The sequence below is a fragment of the Balaenoptera ricei genome, chromosome 19 (assembly GCF_028023285.1).
Source record: "Balaenoptera ricei isolate mBalRic1 chromosome 19, mBalRic1.hap2, whole genome shotgun sequence".
Lineage (NCBI taxonomy): Eukaryota > Metazoa > Chordata > Mammalia > Artiodactyla > Balaenopteridae > Balaenoptera > Balaenoptera ricei.
This window is the reverse complement of record NC_082657.1, coordinates 46,302,888-46,319,118: the sequence shown is the minus strand read 5'-3', so window position 1 is coordinate 46,319,118 and position 16,231 is coordinate 46,302,888. Positions and strand designations below refer to the sequence as shown.

Genomic DNA, 16,231 nt, shown 5'->3' with positions numbered 1-16,231 from the left:
CAGGGGACACGGGTTCGAGCCCTGGTCTGGGAAGATCCCACATGCCGCGGAGCAACTGGGCCCGTGAGCCATAATTACTGAGCCTGCGCGTCTGGAGCCTGTGCTCCGCAACAAGAGAGGCCACTATAGTGAGAGGCCCGCGCACCGCGATGAAGAGTGGCCCCCACTTGCCGCAACTAGAGAAAGCCCTCGCACAGAAACGAAGACCCAACACAGCCATAAGTAAATAAATAAATTAATTAAAAAAAAAAAAAAAAAGAATTTCAGATTTCTTCAAATGGATAAAATGAATACCTTACTAAGCAGTATTAAAGGATTTTATGTCCTTGCCTCCTTAATCCTTTCTATTTTGCCACTGCCCCCCCCATTCAGTACATCAACATCACAAAAATAAGTTAGCCTGCTGCTTTAAGTACAGATCTGCATTTAAGAAAGTCTTACAAGTTATAAAGACTGCTACTTTTGGTTCAGTGCATTTTCTCCCATTTATTAGTGTTAATGAGTGGTCCTTCCAGTTCTGTGACATTAATAACATTACAATGCTAATACTGTACAAGATGCTTAAATAAAAGGTAAGGCATCAAAATCCTTTAACTAATCATGCATTCACATATAATACTTCATTATGTCAATGGCAACTTTTAGGCCAGGATGCTATTTTCCTGAATGGAAAATATGGCTTTCCTGAATATTCCGCTTTAAAATCAGGCCCTTGGAGGCCCTGAAGGTGTAATGGGGGGCAATTACAAAAAACCAGAGAGAGATGACTCAGTTTGTCTCAGATTCCAATGACACACCACTGAAGAGGGAACATATGTAAATAAATAGGCAGCAGTAGTGTTTAGTAAAGGGTTTGGTAAAAGTTACAGACAGTCTCCTGCCATTACGCCTCAAAGAGAAATAATGAGAATCTTTAAGGTAGAAGAAACTTACCAGTCAGGTGAGGGCTACATATAGCAAAGAAAAGTAGTCAATATACAAAAAATTATTTCAAGATGACTCGATTGTAGGTCTAAACTTGAAACACAACCATGAAGCCTCTGGAAGAAAACATGGAGCTTTGTGCCCTTGAAGTAGGCAAAGATTTCTTGGACAGGAAACACAATACTACCATGAAAGAAAAAATTTCAGCTCATCTAAATCCACCGTTGAGAAATTGAGTAGACAAGCTACAGGATGAAAAAAATAGTCACAACACACACATCTAACAACAGACCTGTGTCCAGAATATATAAAGAGTTCTACAAACCAACAACAAAGAGATAAACAACCCAGTAAAAATGTAGGTAAAAAGACTTGAACAGACACTTTTGATTCCATTCCAATAAATTTCAAGAATAGACAAAACTAATTTATGGTGAAAGAAATTTTAAAATGGTTACCTAGGGTAGGGGTGGGGAGAGGAATTGATTGGAAATGGCCATGAGGGAACCTTCTGGAGGTGATGGAAATGTTCTATAGCTTATGTAGTGGCTACACAGGTGTATACAACTGTCAAAATTCATTGAAATGAACACCTAAGAACACATTATTGTATGTTAATTATACTTCAAGTTTTTTAAATGTTAAAGAGCCAGAATCAATCAAAGTGATAATTAAGTGATCCAGCATAAAGAAAAACTGGACTTTTAAATTTTATCTGAATTTTTAAAATTGAGAAATATTTAAAATACACTAAAAATATAGAGTACAATACAATGAACATTCATGTAACTCAACTTTATCAATCTCAAAATTCTGTCCTATTTGTTCAGTTTTATTTCCTAACAAAAAGCCCCCATGAACCTCTCTCCCCGACTCCATTCATCTTCCCTGTGCCCTAGCATTAATCACATCCTGAATTTGGTGTACAAAAAATTTGTTATTTTTCTTGCATTTTTAGGTCACCTATATTTTAAACGACCTTTTCATACTTGAGGTTTGATGCTCTTCTTTCATTTAACAGACATACATAATACCAGTGATGTGATTGGCACTTCGTTAGGTACCAAGAACACAGTCTAGAAGAGCAGAACGGCTGACATAAAGTTAATTTCATGCCAATGTGCAGATGCTAAAAGAGAATATATTAAAATTTTTTGCATAAGAAAAATTCCGAACCTTGTCAAAATATTCCCAACATCTAAATTCCCAAATCATTGTGAATAAATTTGCTTGACAACAATGGCCAACACAAATAGATGTATTACACGTGTAAATAATTTCCCCCTTTCTCTAAAAGGGCACACTAAGAAGGGCAGAGAGGAAGGCTTTATTTGGCATCTAAGTCCCAGGCTTTGGCTTTTCTTTGCAATATTCATTAAGAGAGTCTTGCCCCTCATGCAGCTCAATATCAAAAAAACAAACAACCCAATCCAAAAATGGGCAGAAGACCTAAATAGACATTTCTCCAAAGAAGATATACAGATTGCCAACAAACACATGAAAGAATGCTCAACATCATTAATCATTAGAGAAATTCAAATCAAAACTATAATGAGGTATCATCTCACACCGGTCAGAATGGCCATCATCAAAAGATCTACAAACAATAAATGCTGGAGAGGGTGTGGAGAAAAGGGAACCCTCTTGCACTGTTGGTGGGAATGTAAATTGATACAGCCACTATGGAGAACAGTATGGAGGTTCCTTAAAAAGCTAAAAATAGAACTACCATGTGACCCAGTAATCCCACTACTGGGCATATACCCTGAGAAAACCATAATTCAAAAAGAGTCATGTATCAAAATGTTCATTGCAGCTCTATTTACAATAGCCAGGACATGGAAGCAACCTAAGTGTCCATCAACAGATGAATGGATAAAGAAGATATGGCACATATATACAATGGAATATTACTCAGCCATAAAAAGGAACGAAACTGAGTTATTTGTAGTGAGGTGGATGGACCTAGAGACTGTCATACAGAGTGAAGTAAGTCAGAAGGAGAAAAACAGGGCTTCCCTGGTGGCGCAGTGGTTAAGAATCTGCCTGCCAGTGCAGGGGCCACGGGTTCGAGCCCTGGTCTGGGAAGATCCCACATGCCGCAGAGCAACTAAGCCCATGCGCCACAAGTACTAAGCTGGCGCTCTAGAGCCCACAAGCCACAACTACTGAAGCCTGCGCGCCTAGAGCCTGTGCTCTGCAACAAGAGAAGCTACCGCAAAGAGAAGCCCGCGCACTACAACGAAGAGTAGCCCCTGCTCGCCACAACTAGAGAAAGCCCACATGCAGCAGCAAAGACCCAGCTCAGCCAAAAATAATTAATTAATTAATTTTAAAAAAAAAGAAATAGAAAAACAAATACCGTATGCTAACACATATATATGGAATCTTAAAAAAAGAAAAAAGAAAAAAAAAATTGGTCAGAAAAACCTAGGGGCAAGACGGTAATAAAGATGCAGACCTACTAGAAAATGGACTTGAGGATACGGGGAGGGGGAAGGGTAACCTGGGACAAAGTGAGAGAGTGGCATGGACATATATACACTACCAAATGTAAAATAGATAGCTAGTGGGAAGCAGCCGCATAGCACACAGGGAGATCAGCTCGGTGCTTTGTGACCACCTAGATGGGTGGGATAGGGAGGGTGGGAGGGAGGCAGATGTAAGAGGGAAGAAATATGGGGACATATGTAGATGTATAACTGATTCACTTTGTTATAAAGCACACACCACTGTAAAGCAATTATACTCCAATAAAGATGTTAAAAAAATAATTATTGATAAGGGAAAAAAAAAAGAGTCTTGCCCTTGTTCACTAAAGGACAATGAACAAACCTCAAGTTACACAGTAATCAGTGGCAAAATTAACTGCAATCTAGATTGCTCAATATTCCTTCTTCCTTAAGTGATTCTCTTCTGCTTGGAGAAAAAGATAGCTTTATAAATGCTGCCTGCTTTAGTCTAAAGGAGATTAGTTACTTGTTGTAATGAAGGGTAGGAGAGCAAAAGCTGATTTATCTGCAAATCTACAACATAAAATCTTTAATCTGGCACTTCTGTGTATCTCTCTCACAACAATAAAGTTCAGGGAATTCCCTGGCGATCCAGTGGTTAGGGCTCCACACTTCCACTGCAGAGGGCACGGGTTCGATCCCTGGTCGGGGAACTAAAAAAGCCTGCCTGCTGAGTGATGTGGCCAATAAATAAATAAATAAATAAATAAAGTTCAGAATAAAGTATTACAAATGCTGAGGTTCCATCTGAATGATCAAAGAGAGATTTGCTATATTTTGAATATCTTTAGTATTAAAATTAATCTGATTACATTCTAATTCTCTGACAATCCATGTATTTTTTATATAGTCACTTTATAGTAACTATAACTCTTCATTCTCTATCTCATATTTAGAACTATAAAATATGAGAACTAAAACGTATCTTATTTTTAATAGATAAGAAATGTAAGGCTTATAATGATAACATTATTTAATGGTAACATTATTTTTTCCATTTTTCTAATGGCCATCAGAAATACTTTGCTTTTTTTTTTTTTCTTTCCAAAGTATTTTGTCCCGTCATGCTTCAGTTTGGGACCGAAGCATTTTTGGTACAAGACTCAGTTTCTGTGACTACACCCCGAGGGGTGGAGACACTTAAAGATCCCAAAGACTTCTTCTGAGTCCCAAGCATACAGGAAGTAGGAAGGAATATGAGAAATAAAATGAGAATAGTGGGAGGAAACTGGTAGGTGGGTAGAATAAGAGCAAATTAGATCTTCTTTCTCCAGCCACAATCTCCTTAGAGAGAGCAGAAGAAAAACATGCAAGGAAAACATGTTTCTTGTCAAAATATATATGTGAAAATATACATACAAATATGGCTGTCTGAGAATACCTGCCAGACCTGGCTGCTACAATCCAGCTTGGCAGCATTTAAAACTATTTCACTTCTTTATTATCCAGTATAAATGCTTTACACTCATCTTGTGAGGACTGCCATTATTCTGTATCCTAAGATGAAATTAATGACTATTAAAATCAGCTCTATTGCACTGTAAATGGACAAAGCAGATCAATATTAAAACCTCCGTGGTGAGCAATGACTTTTAGAAATTCACTTTAGTCTTTTTTTTTTTTTCTGCAGAATTTATATTGCCCAGAGTCAGCTTAATTTTTTCAATTACTTTTACTTTATGTTCACTGTAAAAATAAATGCAGTTATGGAATTCCCCAGCAGTTCAGTGGTTAGGACTCTGTGCTTTTACCGCCCACTGGGGCCTGGGCTGAATCCCTGTTTGGGGAACTAAGATCCCACAAGCCACACGGTGTGGCCAAAAATAAGTAAATAAATAAAAATAAAGCAGTTTTATTCTAGAACGTAATCAATAATCTTTGAAGAAACTAATACAGAATATTTATCCTTAGTTTGGCTAGAATAATTACAAAAGAAAAATTGATTTTTGCATTACAAAGCAGTGAGCAGATAACGAATAAAATTGTTACAAGAATATCTAAGAAGTTGGTTTATCATTTTTATTAATACATTAAAATTATTAAAAAGTCAGAGTCTTGAAAATCAGCTATTTCATTCAATGTGTTTGCTAGAGTTTGATCACCTGCTTGTTCCCATCTTCATCCTCTGGATGTGCCATTCCCCTCACATAGAATACCTCCATCCTCCAGACCTCCCACGCCCATTCCATGGCCTGCCCTTCTCTCACCTGAAACACATTCCTAACATTCGTCACTCCTGCATCGCAAGTTCTCTAGCATTTGTCTTTCACTTGTATGACACGTATGAAACAATTTGGATTAATTTATGTGCAGCTTATTAGCATTCATAAAGCCATTTGGGGTGCTTCTTAAAAGTATAGTTGTTGGGGGCTTCCCTGGTGGCGCAGTGGTTGAGAATCTGCCTGCCGATGCAGGGGACACGGGTTCGAGCCCTGGTCCGGGAAGATCCCACATGCCGCGGAGCAACTAGGCCCGTGAGCCACAACTACTGAGCCTGCGCGTCTGGAGCCCGTGCTCCGCAACAAGAGAGGCCGCGATAGTGAGAGGCCCGCGCACCGTGATGAAGAGTGGCCCCCGCTCGCCACAACTAGAGAAAGCCCTCGCACAGAAACGAAGACCCAACACACCCAAAAATCAATCAATTAATAAATAAATTAAAAAAAAAAAAAAGTATAGTTGTTGGGCTCGTGTTTTCTTTCCATTTCTCCCAGAGTGCCTAGCAGAATGTGGGTATTCAATGAGTTGAATAATCACATACAGCTATCTATTTGTGCCCAGCATGGAAAATCAGAGACAAGGACTGGGAGACACTAACAATAACCTTCAGACAGATGCAACAACACAGAATCCAGAGCACGATTTCCTGCACATTAAGCCAGTCATAGTGGTGTTTATAGACTTGCTAGCTTCTTAACCTAAACTGATCCATTGGAGAAGCCATCTATTATAATGGTAAATAACAGGAGCTGTGCAGTCTGATAAATCTGAGTAACTACTGTGCCTCTGCCACCCAAGTGCTGTGACCTTGGGCAAATTATTTAATCTCTACAGGCCCCAATTTCTTCATATTTAAGATGGGCATAATGACACCTGCCTCACAGGGCTGTTAAAAGAAATTGTGACAATGCGTGTAAAGAGCTTAGCAGAGTAAAGCTCTCAGTAATGTCATTTATTTCTATTGTTTTTAACTTTTAAAACTTTACAGTTTAGCTACAAAAATATTTCAAGCACTATGGCTTCAATGTCTGCATTATTAAGAGTGGACATAAGTTTGCTTAGCAACCACTCCATTCCACATTTCATAGCTTGGTGGTGCTGCCAATCTCAATACACTAAGGATGGGTACACGATGCAGGCCTAGATCATAGTCTCCACCATCTTGGAAACAGTGATACGTCCAAGGGGTAGACAAGGCAGAGTTAATCAGAGTCCTTCCCAGAGACTGAAGGTGCTAGAAAAAAACTTTCCTTTTTTAACAGGGGTTATTAAGTTAGGGCAATATATTCCTAGAACTGCCGGCGCCATCTTAGCTGACTACACAGAATTAGATTCTCCACAGCAGATGTTGCAGCCAAGATAATTTGAGCCTTTGGATCCCTCTGGACCTAAACCTAGATCCACCCCCAGTCTTAGGAGTTATATGAGGCAATACTTTCCAATTCTGCTCAGTTTGGTTTGGGTTTCTGCAACCAAAGTAATTCTCACTAAGAAAACTGTGTATGTCTATTTTGATAGACAAAGATTTTTCTCCATCCCATTCTATCTCTAACTTCAGCACCTGTCATAAGCTCTATATAGTTTTTTTGTCTAGTTATAAAATGATAATCATAATGTAATCTTGAGAAGTTGCTTGAAATGTATACAAAAATGATGTTCAAAATACCACTAAAAGAAATGCTGAGAATAATTTATTATTCACTTCAGAGTTTAAAGAGTCTTTGAAAAGCTCCGCCTAGCTCACCTATACCCAAGCAAATGTATTCTTCTTGCTTTCCTTTTACAGCTGTCTGTAAAGTTTCTAAATCTCTCAACTAATACAGTAGTTTCTTGTTTAATCTCTAATACCATCTTCTGATGTTTTTGGAACATTGTAGTGGATGTTTGTTGTTTATGCCTGCCTACCATCCATTTCCCTTTCTTTTGGTAACATCACCTTGATTATCTTTTGAGAAACCCCCACTTTCAGTCCATGTGGAGCCGGGGGAGTTGCCCTATTCCCTGGCTCCAAGGTGAATACGTGACTTAGGCCTGGCCAATCAGAACGTCCCAAACCTCTTGCCACATGCTTGAACATGTATGAGTGAGGTCCAATATTTCTGGCAAAATGATTGGGAAAGAGATATTACAAGGACCTCAGTTCTCTTCAAAATTAATTTATGGATTTAATACAATTTAAATCGAAATCCCAAAAGATTTTTTTAAAGAATGATAAAATCATTCCAAAATTTATCTGGACAAATAAGTAACTATACCAGCCTGCAATTGTTTATTGTTATTTTTCAAATTCTTCTTGACTGGTGTAGTCCACTTGAATTATCAATTATTAAATGTTAAAGTTACAACATACAGTGTGGTTACAAAACACTCAAACAGAAAATCCAGAATCAGACTGCAGAATATAAAAAATTAAATATATACAAAATGGTGCAGTTCAAATCAGCGAGGAAAGGACAGGTCATTCCTATGGTGGCAGATACGTAGCATATTGTACCTCACCCCGGCACATTCATTGCAGACATCACTAATTAAGCACAGCCTTTCCTGCTGAACCCAGATATGACTTTGGAATCTTTCCCCACATGGCGCTCCAGGCAGCCCCACCAATCTATCCGACAATGCATCCAAGAGGATTATTTGACAAATGCTGAGATAATCAGCTATTTGGAAAAGTATATAAAGTTAAATCTCTTGCATACCTATGTTAAAATAAACTCCACGTAGATTAAAGAGTTAAATATGAAAAATGAAACCATAAAAGGACTAGAGCAAAGCTGCTGCAAAAGAACATTCTCAGAGAGAAACAGAGAAACTCTAAGATGAGGAGACGTGAGCAAGAGTGGAAAGCAGAGTCTCAGCACTGCCTGGGTTCGTGACATTTCTGAGGCCTGGCTGCTCAGCTTTTTCTGGAGTCCTGAGACCTGTCGGTATCTTTACAATACCTCCACCCTTTTATTTGAACTAGCTTGAATCGGTTTCTGTGCTTTGAAACCAAAAGAGCCTTGAATAAGGCACATGCATTTCTTTAAAAAAAAAAAAAAACCTGTTAGTTATCAACTGGCTTTACTAAAAATAAATAAATAAGTCTTTAATTTGTCTGAGTCTTTTTCAATGAAAAATCAAAGCTTCCCATTTTCCAAATGTGAGGTGTAATGTTTTATATACATGACAGATTAATTAAATTGAAAGATAAGGATTTAACTTTCTCATCTCTCTATCCCATCAAGTTTACTTTCATAAAGCATTCTAAAAAACTTGCAGGGGCTTCCCTGCTGGCGCAGTGGTTAAGAATCTGCCTGCCGATGCAGGGGACACGGGTTCAATCCCTGGCCCGGGAAGATCCCACATACCGTGGAGCAACTAAGCCCGTGCGCCACAACTACTGAGCCTGCTCTCTAGAGCCCGTGAGCCACAACTACTGAGCCCACGTGTCACAACTACTGAAGCCCACGCACCTAGAGGCTGTGCTCCACAGCAAGAGAAGCCACTGCAATGAGAAGCCCTCGCACTGCAAGGAAGAGTAGCCCACGCTCACTGCAACCAGAGAAAAGCCCACGTGCAGCAACAAAGACACAACGCAGCCAAAAATAAAATAAAGAAAATAAAAATAAATAAATTTATTTAAAAAAAAACCTTGCAAATTAAAAACAAGAGGGTAAAAGGCGGTAGAAAGAAAGAACGTTGCAGAAAAGCCAAAGTAATTTTTTTTGAAAGCTGCACTTTGGGAATTCCCTGGCAGTCCAGTGGTTAGGACTCTGCACTTTCACTCACAGGCCGGGTTCAATCCCTAGTCTGGGGAACGAAGATGCCACAAGCCACGGGTGCAGCCAAAAAAAAGGCTGCACTTCGCATATTCTTAACTAGTTATATGTCAAAGCATTCTAGCAACGTCTTGGGAGCCTGATCATAGAAACCAAAACAAATTTGAGTTTCATAACTCTTGACTCTTCCTAAAAGGTCAATCTACTGATACCATAATCACTGGTACTTTGTTTACATACAAAATTATTTCACGAATTTTGTTTTTACACTGAAATCAAGCACAAATTTTATGAAGGACTCAAGTGTATACTCCTTAGAATGGCAGTTAGTAACTAAATCAACTGTATTTCTCCAGACACAAAATATTAAACTCACCTGAATATACCATCATTTCTGCAGAAGAAGCCAACAACTCCTTTCACTAACCTAGGGAAAAAACCCTTTAAAGGAAGAATATGCTCTCATGCTGTGTGACTATGTAGTGTTTATAAACTAAAATTTTTCTTCTCAATCCCCATAGCCAGCTGACAGAGTTACACTGCCTAAGTGCTTTACAACAAAGCTAAGTGCTGTCCCTGGAGAGAAATCTCAGGGCTAATTCACTATATCCAACCTGCCCCCACATCCTGTCATTTCTTCCTTTGAAACAGTGGCTCTCAATTTTCCACTCCAACATCTCTGAGGCATCAGATGCCCGTGCTAGTAACAGAGGCCAGAGATTCTCTACAGGTATGCAATCTTTGGGTGCCCCAGGCAGTCAGAAGGAGGCTGTCTGGGTAGGAAAAGGTCCCCAGTGGATCTGCTGTCCCCTGGCAAGAAATCACCTGCTTTAAACTGTTTCTTGAATTGAATCTTCCTCTCTATTCTCAGGGCCACCACCATCACCCCCCTCAATGGTTATCACCTCTGCTTTGGATTGCTTTTCACTACAACAGCTGTAGTTTTTCCTACATTTGCTCTTTCCTCTTTGCATTACATCAAGCGCATCCACTGCTGCCAACCCAAAATTCTGTTCCCATCATGTCACTTCCTGGCTCAAGAATGGACTGCATCAGTTCCCCATCCCTTCTATCTCTCCAACCTCTCCCTTTCTCAGCCAGCCTTTTCTCCTTGCTGTATAAATATGTCCCAATTCTTTCCCTTAAAACAAAACAAAATAAAAAACAAACAACTACAAAAGTAAAATCCTTCTTGGATACTTTATTCAACTCTAGTTACCACCTTTGCTTCTTTTGTTTTTCTGAGAAACTTTAAAAAAGTAAGGTCTACTCACTGCCCTCTGCTCTTGTCACTCCAATGAAACTGCCCTTAACAGAATTCTAACAATCCTGTTCTCTAATCACCAAACCCAACGGACTTCTTTTTCCTTCTTTTTTTTTTTTTTTTTTTTTTTATGGTATGATATCACTTATATGTGGAATCTAAAAAAATGATACAAATGAACTTATTTACAAAACAGAAATAGACTCACAGACATAGAAAACAAACTTACGGTTACCAAAAGGGAAAGGAGGTGGGCATAAATTAGAAGTTTGGGATTAACATATACACATTACTATATATAAAATAAACAAAAAGGACCTACTATATAGCACAGGGAACTCTATTCAATATTTTGTAATAACCTATAATGGAAAAAAATCTGAAAAAAAAATGTATAACTGAATCACTTTGCTGTATACCTGAAACATTATAAATCAATTATACCTCAATAAAAAAACTAAAACAAACTTTAGTATTTTAATTATCAGTATAAACATTTTTTCAGCTTTACACTTATTAGCCTCTTAATTTCAATATATATATGTCTACATATCTATATACATCTATGTGTGTCTATTTACAACTTTAGCCATTAGGTAATTTTTTGTAACTTTGGTCTGATTATAAGGTGAGGTCCTAATCACAAGACAATGTGCTAAGAGCAGAAGGTAGGGCTAAGTCCTTACAAAATAACATTTGATGCTTGAACCACAAGAGTTTGAACTCTGAGGGTCCACTTATACTTGGATTTTCTTTCAGTAGTAAATACTACAGTACCGTAGCATCTGAGGTTGGGTGAATCTGAGACTCGCAACTGCAGGTATGGAGAGCCAGCTATAAGTAATATGCAGATTTTTGACTGCATGGTGGGTGGGTACCCCTAACACCTGTGCTGTTCAAGGGTTAACTGTAGTCTGATTCTTGTTCATTTCTGCTAATAATGAGTCCAAAAATGCTTGATTTTGATCAGAAATTTGAAAATGATGACAACTGGAATGCCCGAGCATATCTTAAACCACATAAAAATTACCAGTGACAAAGAAAATAGGCTTATATTAAATAGTGTTAATTTTGAAGACATTTCAAACTTCCATGAAGGATAACCTTACAAGTGAAGTGTTCAATGTAGAAACCAGTACAAATTTTGGTTAGCTTGTTCAGAAACAAAATGTTCTAAGAATGTTCTGAATATTATTTTCATTATTAAAATGAAGATAATTTTTATAGTTGTTTGAGGTGCTGTAATATGTCTATTGATACTCCCAGCTGTTTTACCAAACTGGCTGTCTGTTCTAAAATCCAAGTGAGGCTTGGGTTTTCGGAATGTGCACGCTCCTGTGTTCTACAACATTTTAAAGATGAACAATCTACCCCACTAAGATTCTTGCTACAGTTTTTGTTAAACTCAGCATTATTTTCATAGAATCTTTCATCTTTAGCTTCATCAATCTTTTCCTCAGCTGGAGCTATATGACAAAGGTCCATATCCTGAATGGAGTCCAATAAATCTACAACATGGGGCTGTGGAGTGATTGATTTCAGATGTCTGAGCACATACTCTTCACACTGGCCAACTGCATCCAGAAGATTATTTATTTTACTGATCAAAGCTGCACTATTATCATGAAGGTGACACCAGGAGAGCAAAGCACTCAATGTTCCTCTGAGTTGTCCATAGTTTATAATGACTTCTGCACCTTCCTTATAACCTTGATTGAAACCTTGTTGAAGAGTAACTGCTTTGCCAGCATCTATTCCATCTCTATAGCCTTCTTTGACTCGTCTCTGCATGTGGCTCCGCCATTCCCGATGCACCAGGACCGACTCGTCAGCTTCCTCGTCAAAAACGTCCCCCTCCTCTCCAGGACCCTGGGCCAAAGGAGCGGCTCGAAACCACGACATCACTGAGGATTCTTCTTTTTCCTTCTTGACTTCTCCAGCATCCGAAGATGTTGATCACCCCCTTCTTTTTGAAACTCTTGCCTCCCTGACTTCCACTCCCTGGACCATTTCTTTCCAGATTTCTCTTCCTCCACTCTCATTTTAAATGTAGGGGTTCTGCAGGGTTCCATCCTGTTCCTACTTCTCTTTTTAATTTGCACTCTCTTAATGATTACAGCGACACTTATGGCATTAATCACCACCCCTACCCTAACATCTCATAAATCTTCAACTCATTTCTGACATTTCTCTTGACTACAGACCTGTACCAGCCTTTTGCACCAGGTTGTCACACAGGTGACTCAAATTCAACATGTCCAAACCAAACTTCTTCTCTTCACCCAAAAAACTAGTTCCTCCCCCATTCGTTTTGTTTTCATAGATACCCACTTTCCCAAGCCAAACATCTAGGAGTTATCCTCCCTCTCTTTTTCCCTCCCCTTAGGTCCCCAAACTGATCATTTAGACCTGTTGTTTCTATCTCCTTAATATCTTTCAGCTTCACACTGTCCTATCCAGTCTCACTATCCTAATGGTGTCGCAACAGCCTCCTAACTGCTTTCCCTTACCTCATGTCTTGAGCTCCTACACTCCCCATCTGCCACTCTTTCTAAGAGATTGCTTCTTTGTTTAAAGCACTCCTCATTTAAAGCATTTTAAAACCTGGGTGGCTTGCCAGGCCTAAAACTTTTTTTTTTTTAAGTGTTTTTTTTAAAATTAATTAATCTATTTTTGGCTGTGTTGGGTCTTCGTTGCTGCGCACAGGCCTTCTCTAGTTGCGGCGAGCGGGGGCTACTCTTCATTGAGGTGCGCGGGCTTCTCATTGCAGTGGCTTCTCTTGTTGTAGAGCACAGGCTCTAGGTGTGCGGGCTTCAGTAGTTGTGGCGCAGGGGCTTAGTTGCTCTGCAGCATGTGGGATCTTCCCAGACCAGGGAATGAACCCATGTCCCCTGCATTGGCAGGCGGATTCTTAACCACTGCGCCACCAGGGAAGCCCCTAAAACTTTTGGTAGTACACACTCATCAGCAAACATGTGAGTCTATACACTCATCCTACAAATATTCATTAATGCATACATATTATAGAATATATACAAAATGTAAACATCAAGAATGAATGCGATAAAGATGAAATACATACACTAAATATATACCTGATGAAGTCATACTATCTTAGCTACTGTATGATTCAAAGTACAATACAGTCTCATATAGTTCATTATTCATGATAATGTATTAATCCACATTTCAAATAGTCTTCTTGACAATTTCATTTTTTAGGCTGACTTCTTGACAGGCTTACCTTGAAATGTGACAAAGAGCTCCTACTAGGAGAAATGTAAACTCTACGTTTTTATTATTTATAGTGTTAGAATTATCTTCAATCCACGGTTTCTCTGTGCAAATCTTTAAGCCACTTGCTCATTTTGTGAAGATTAATTTAGTTAAAAGCAGATAATATATCATAAATCCACTCAACCAGGCTCAAGTAAACTGCAATAAGTTGCAGTATGATAATAGCAGACAAATTAATAAGGTCACCACATTCAATTCCTGTGCTTTGTGAAGCTTTCACTCTTCCCTTGAGACATCACCTCGTGTATTGAGTGTGTAATGGCATTGTCTTATAAGACTGAGGAAGAGAACCAGGGTTTTTTATACATTAAATATTAATAAAAGTCAAGTTCTTTTTTTAGGTTGAAAATATAAACCCCACTACTGACCACTGCTTGGCACTGCACACAAGGCCCTTGATGATCTGGCCTCTGCCCACCTTTCAGCCTGCTCTCCAGCTACACACTTCCCGCATCTTCCCACGCTTTACCTCTCAACACACCAGCTACTCATCACTTTCTTACCTCTGACATGCTGTCTCCTTTGCACTTCTACCTCTGCTTCCAGGGCACCATGTTCTCATCTCTTTTAAAGCACTTGTCACAGCCTGCTATAACTGTTTCCCTACTAGACTAAAGGGCAGGGATTACTCCCAATTTTGAATTCCCAGCATCTACCACAACACCTCGTTTGCAGTAGGTACTTAAGGTTGACTGATTGAATGAAAAAGCTCCAAATTCCTCTGGCCTGCTTTCAAGGCCTTGCATAATCTGGCTCCAATTTATCTACCCAGCTTAATTTTCTTCCCCCAAGTCCATTCCTGTTCTCCTTACTTCCTATCGTAGGTCATGCTCATTTTGGCTTTTGCTCAATTTGCCTCCTCAACTTGGACTACCTTCCATCTACAGAGAAGCAACTTGTCCTTTAAGCCTCAGACAAAATTATCCCTTCCCCAATGAAGTCACATTTGACTCTTCCATCCTCCAACTGATCACCTCTTCAGAGAACTCTTGAAGAGTGAGTACTACACATTTCAGCAATTACTCTCTATGTGGTGGTTTTCTCTCCCCAATTTCAGTCTAAGCTCTTTGATGCCAGGGACCACCTTGAACTTCTTTTGCACACTGATCTCTCACAACACACTGCAACATGATGATGCATAGGAGATGCTAGAAGTTCTGAATGACTGGTTGTAGATATCATGGTACAAGGGAGACAGCAGTGAACTGGGTTTCAGTCCGAGTTCCACCACTGATTACTTAGGTGACCTTAAACATGCCACTTAACCTCTTTGGTCATTAATTCTTCATCTGGAAGATGAGACTTTACAATTTTTTAAATTCCAGGTAAGATTTTTCCTCTTGCCCAAAGGAAACAACATTTTTCCCCCTAAAAATCAAGAGAAATTCTGAGACCTTCGGTAACTCACTTAACATTAATGAACTTCAGTGTAATCAACAACAGCCCACTACCTCAAAGGACTGTGTAAAGGTCAAATGAGAAAATACACATAAAAATGCATAGATAACTTTAAAATCTGGATAAAAACAAACTTAAGGCACTGTCATACTATTTAGTGGGAAATGCAAGCAAGCAGCATCATTTGTTGTTCAGCTGGGTAGGAGAGTATGCTAGCCTAGCCAAGGACAGTGATTGGATCCTTGAATGACTCAGTCTGCTCAGCACAGCAGAACACTGTTCCATAGCCAACAGGCTGCACCTCATCCCTTAGGTACAGAGATACACATTTGATCACAAAGTAAAGTAACCTTTATCCCGTAAGGACTACATAGCAGGGAATACATCAGTTGAAGTTACTGAGTTATCAATTGAGATCTAAATGAAAGCCTGGTTATGGTTTCTAAAAATGCTCTTAGAATTTTCGTAACCACTCTGTATTAGAACCAATAAATTTCTCATATTTTTCTAATAATTTAGAGGGCATATTTTAGCAAGAAGGGGAACTCTATAAGAAATAATCTGGTTACAAAGACATGGCTTCTCATATAAACATGTCTAATCATTCAAGTGAAATACAAAGAGGCTAGTTAAAAAGAAAAAACAGAGAAACACAAAACGTCCTGACAATTTAGTGGTTCTTTAAGAGATAGACTGATGAATATACATGGCAAAGTCTCAAAGAAAATGTAAAATGTTTTCTCTAGGAGACTCTCAACTTTTCCAACATACAGTGAAGAAAGTGGCAGTGTAGGAACCCAAACTAGCTTCTTCAAATGAGCAGCCTAATAATGTCAGCAGTATTCGTTACACGTCCC

General features: G+C 38.9%; 2 protein-coding genes across 3 annotated transcripts in view; both read right to left on the bottom strand.

Annotated features, from left to right (window-relative positions):
* Positions 1–16,231, bottom strand: part of SNTB2 (syntrophin beta 2) — a 104,700-nt gene that overhangs the window by 81,992 nt on the left and 6,477 nt on the right. The window lies entirely within an intron of this gene.
* Positions 10,818–12,587, bottom strand: LOC132353812 (protein YAE1 homolog). Its single transcript, XM_059905285.1, has one exon. The coding sequence runs from the start codon at positions 12,579–12,581 to the stop codon at positions 11,901–11,903; it is 681 nt and encodes a 226-aa protein (XP_059761268.1). The 5' UTR covers positions 12,582–12,587; the 3' UTR covers positions 10,818–11,900.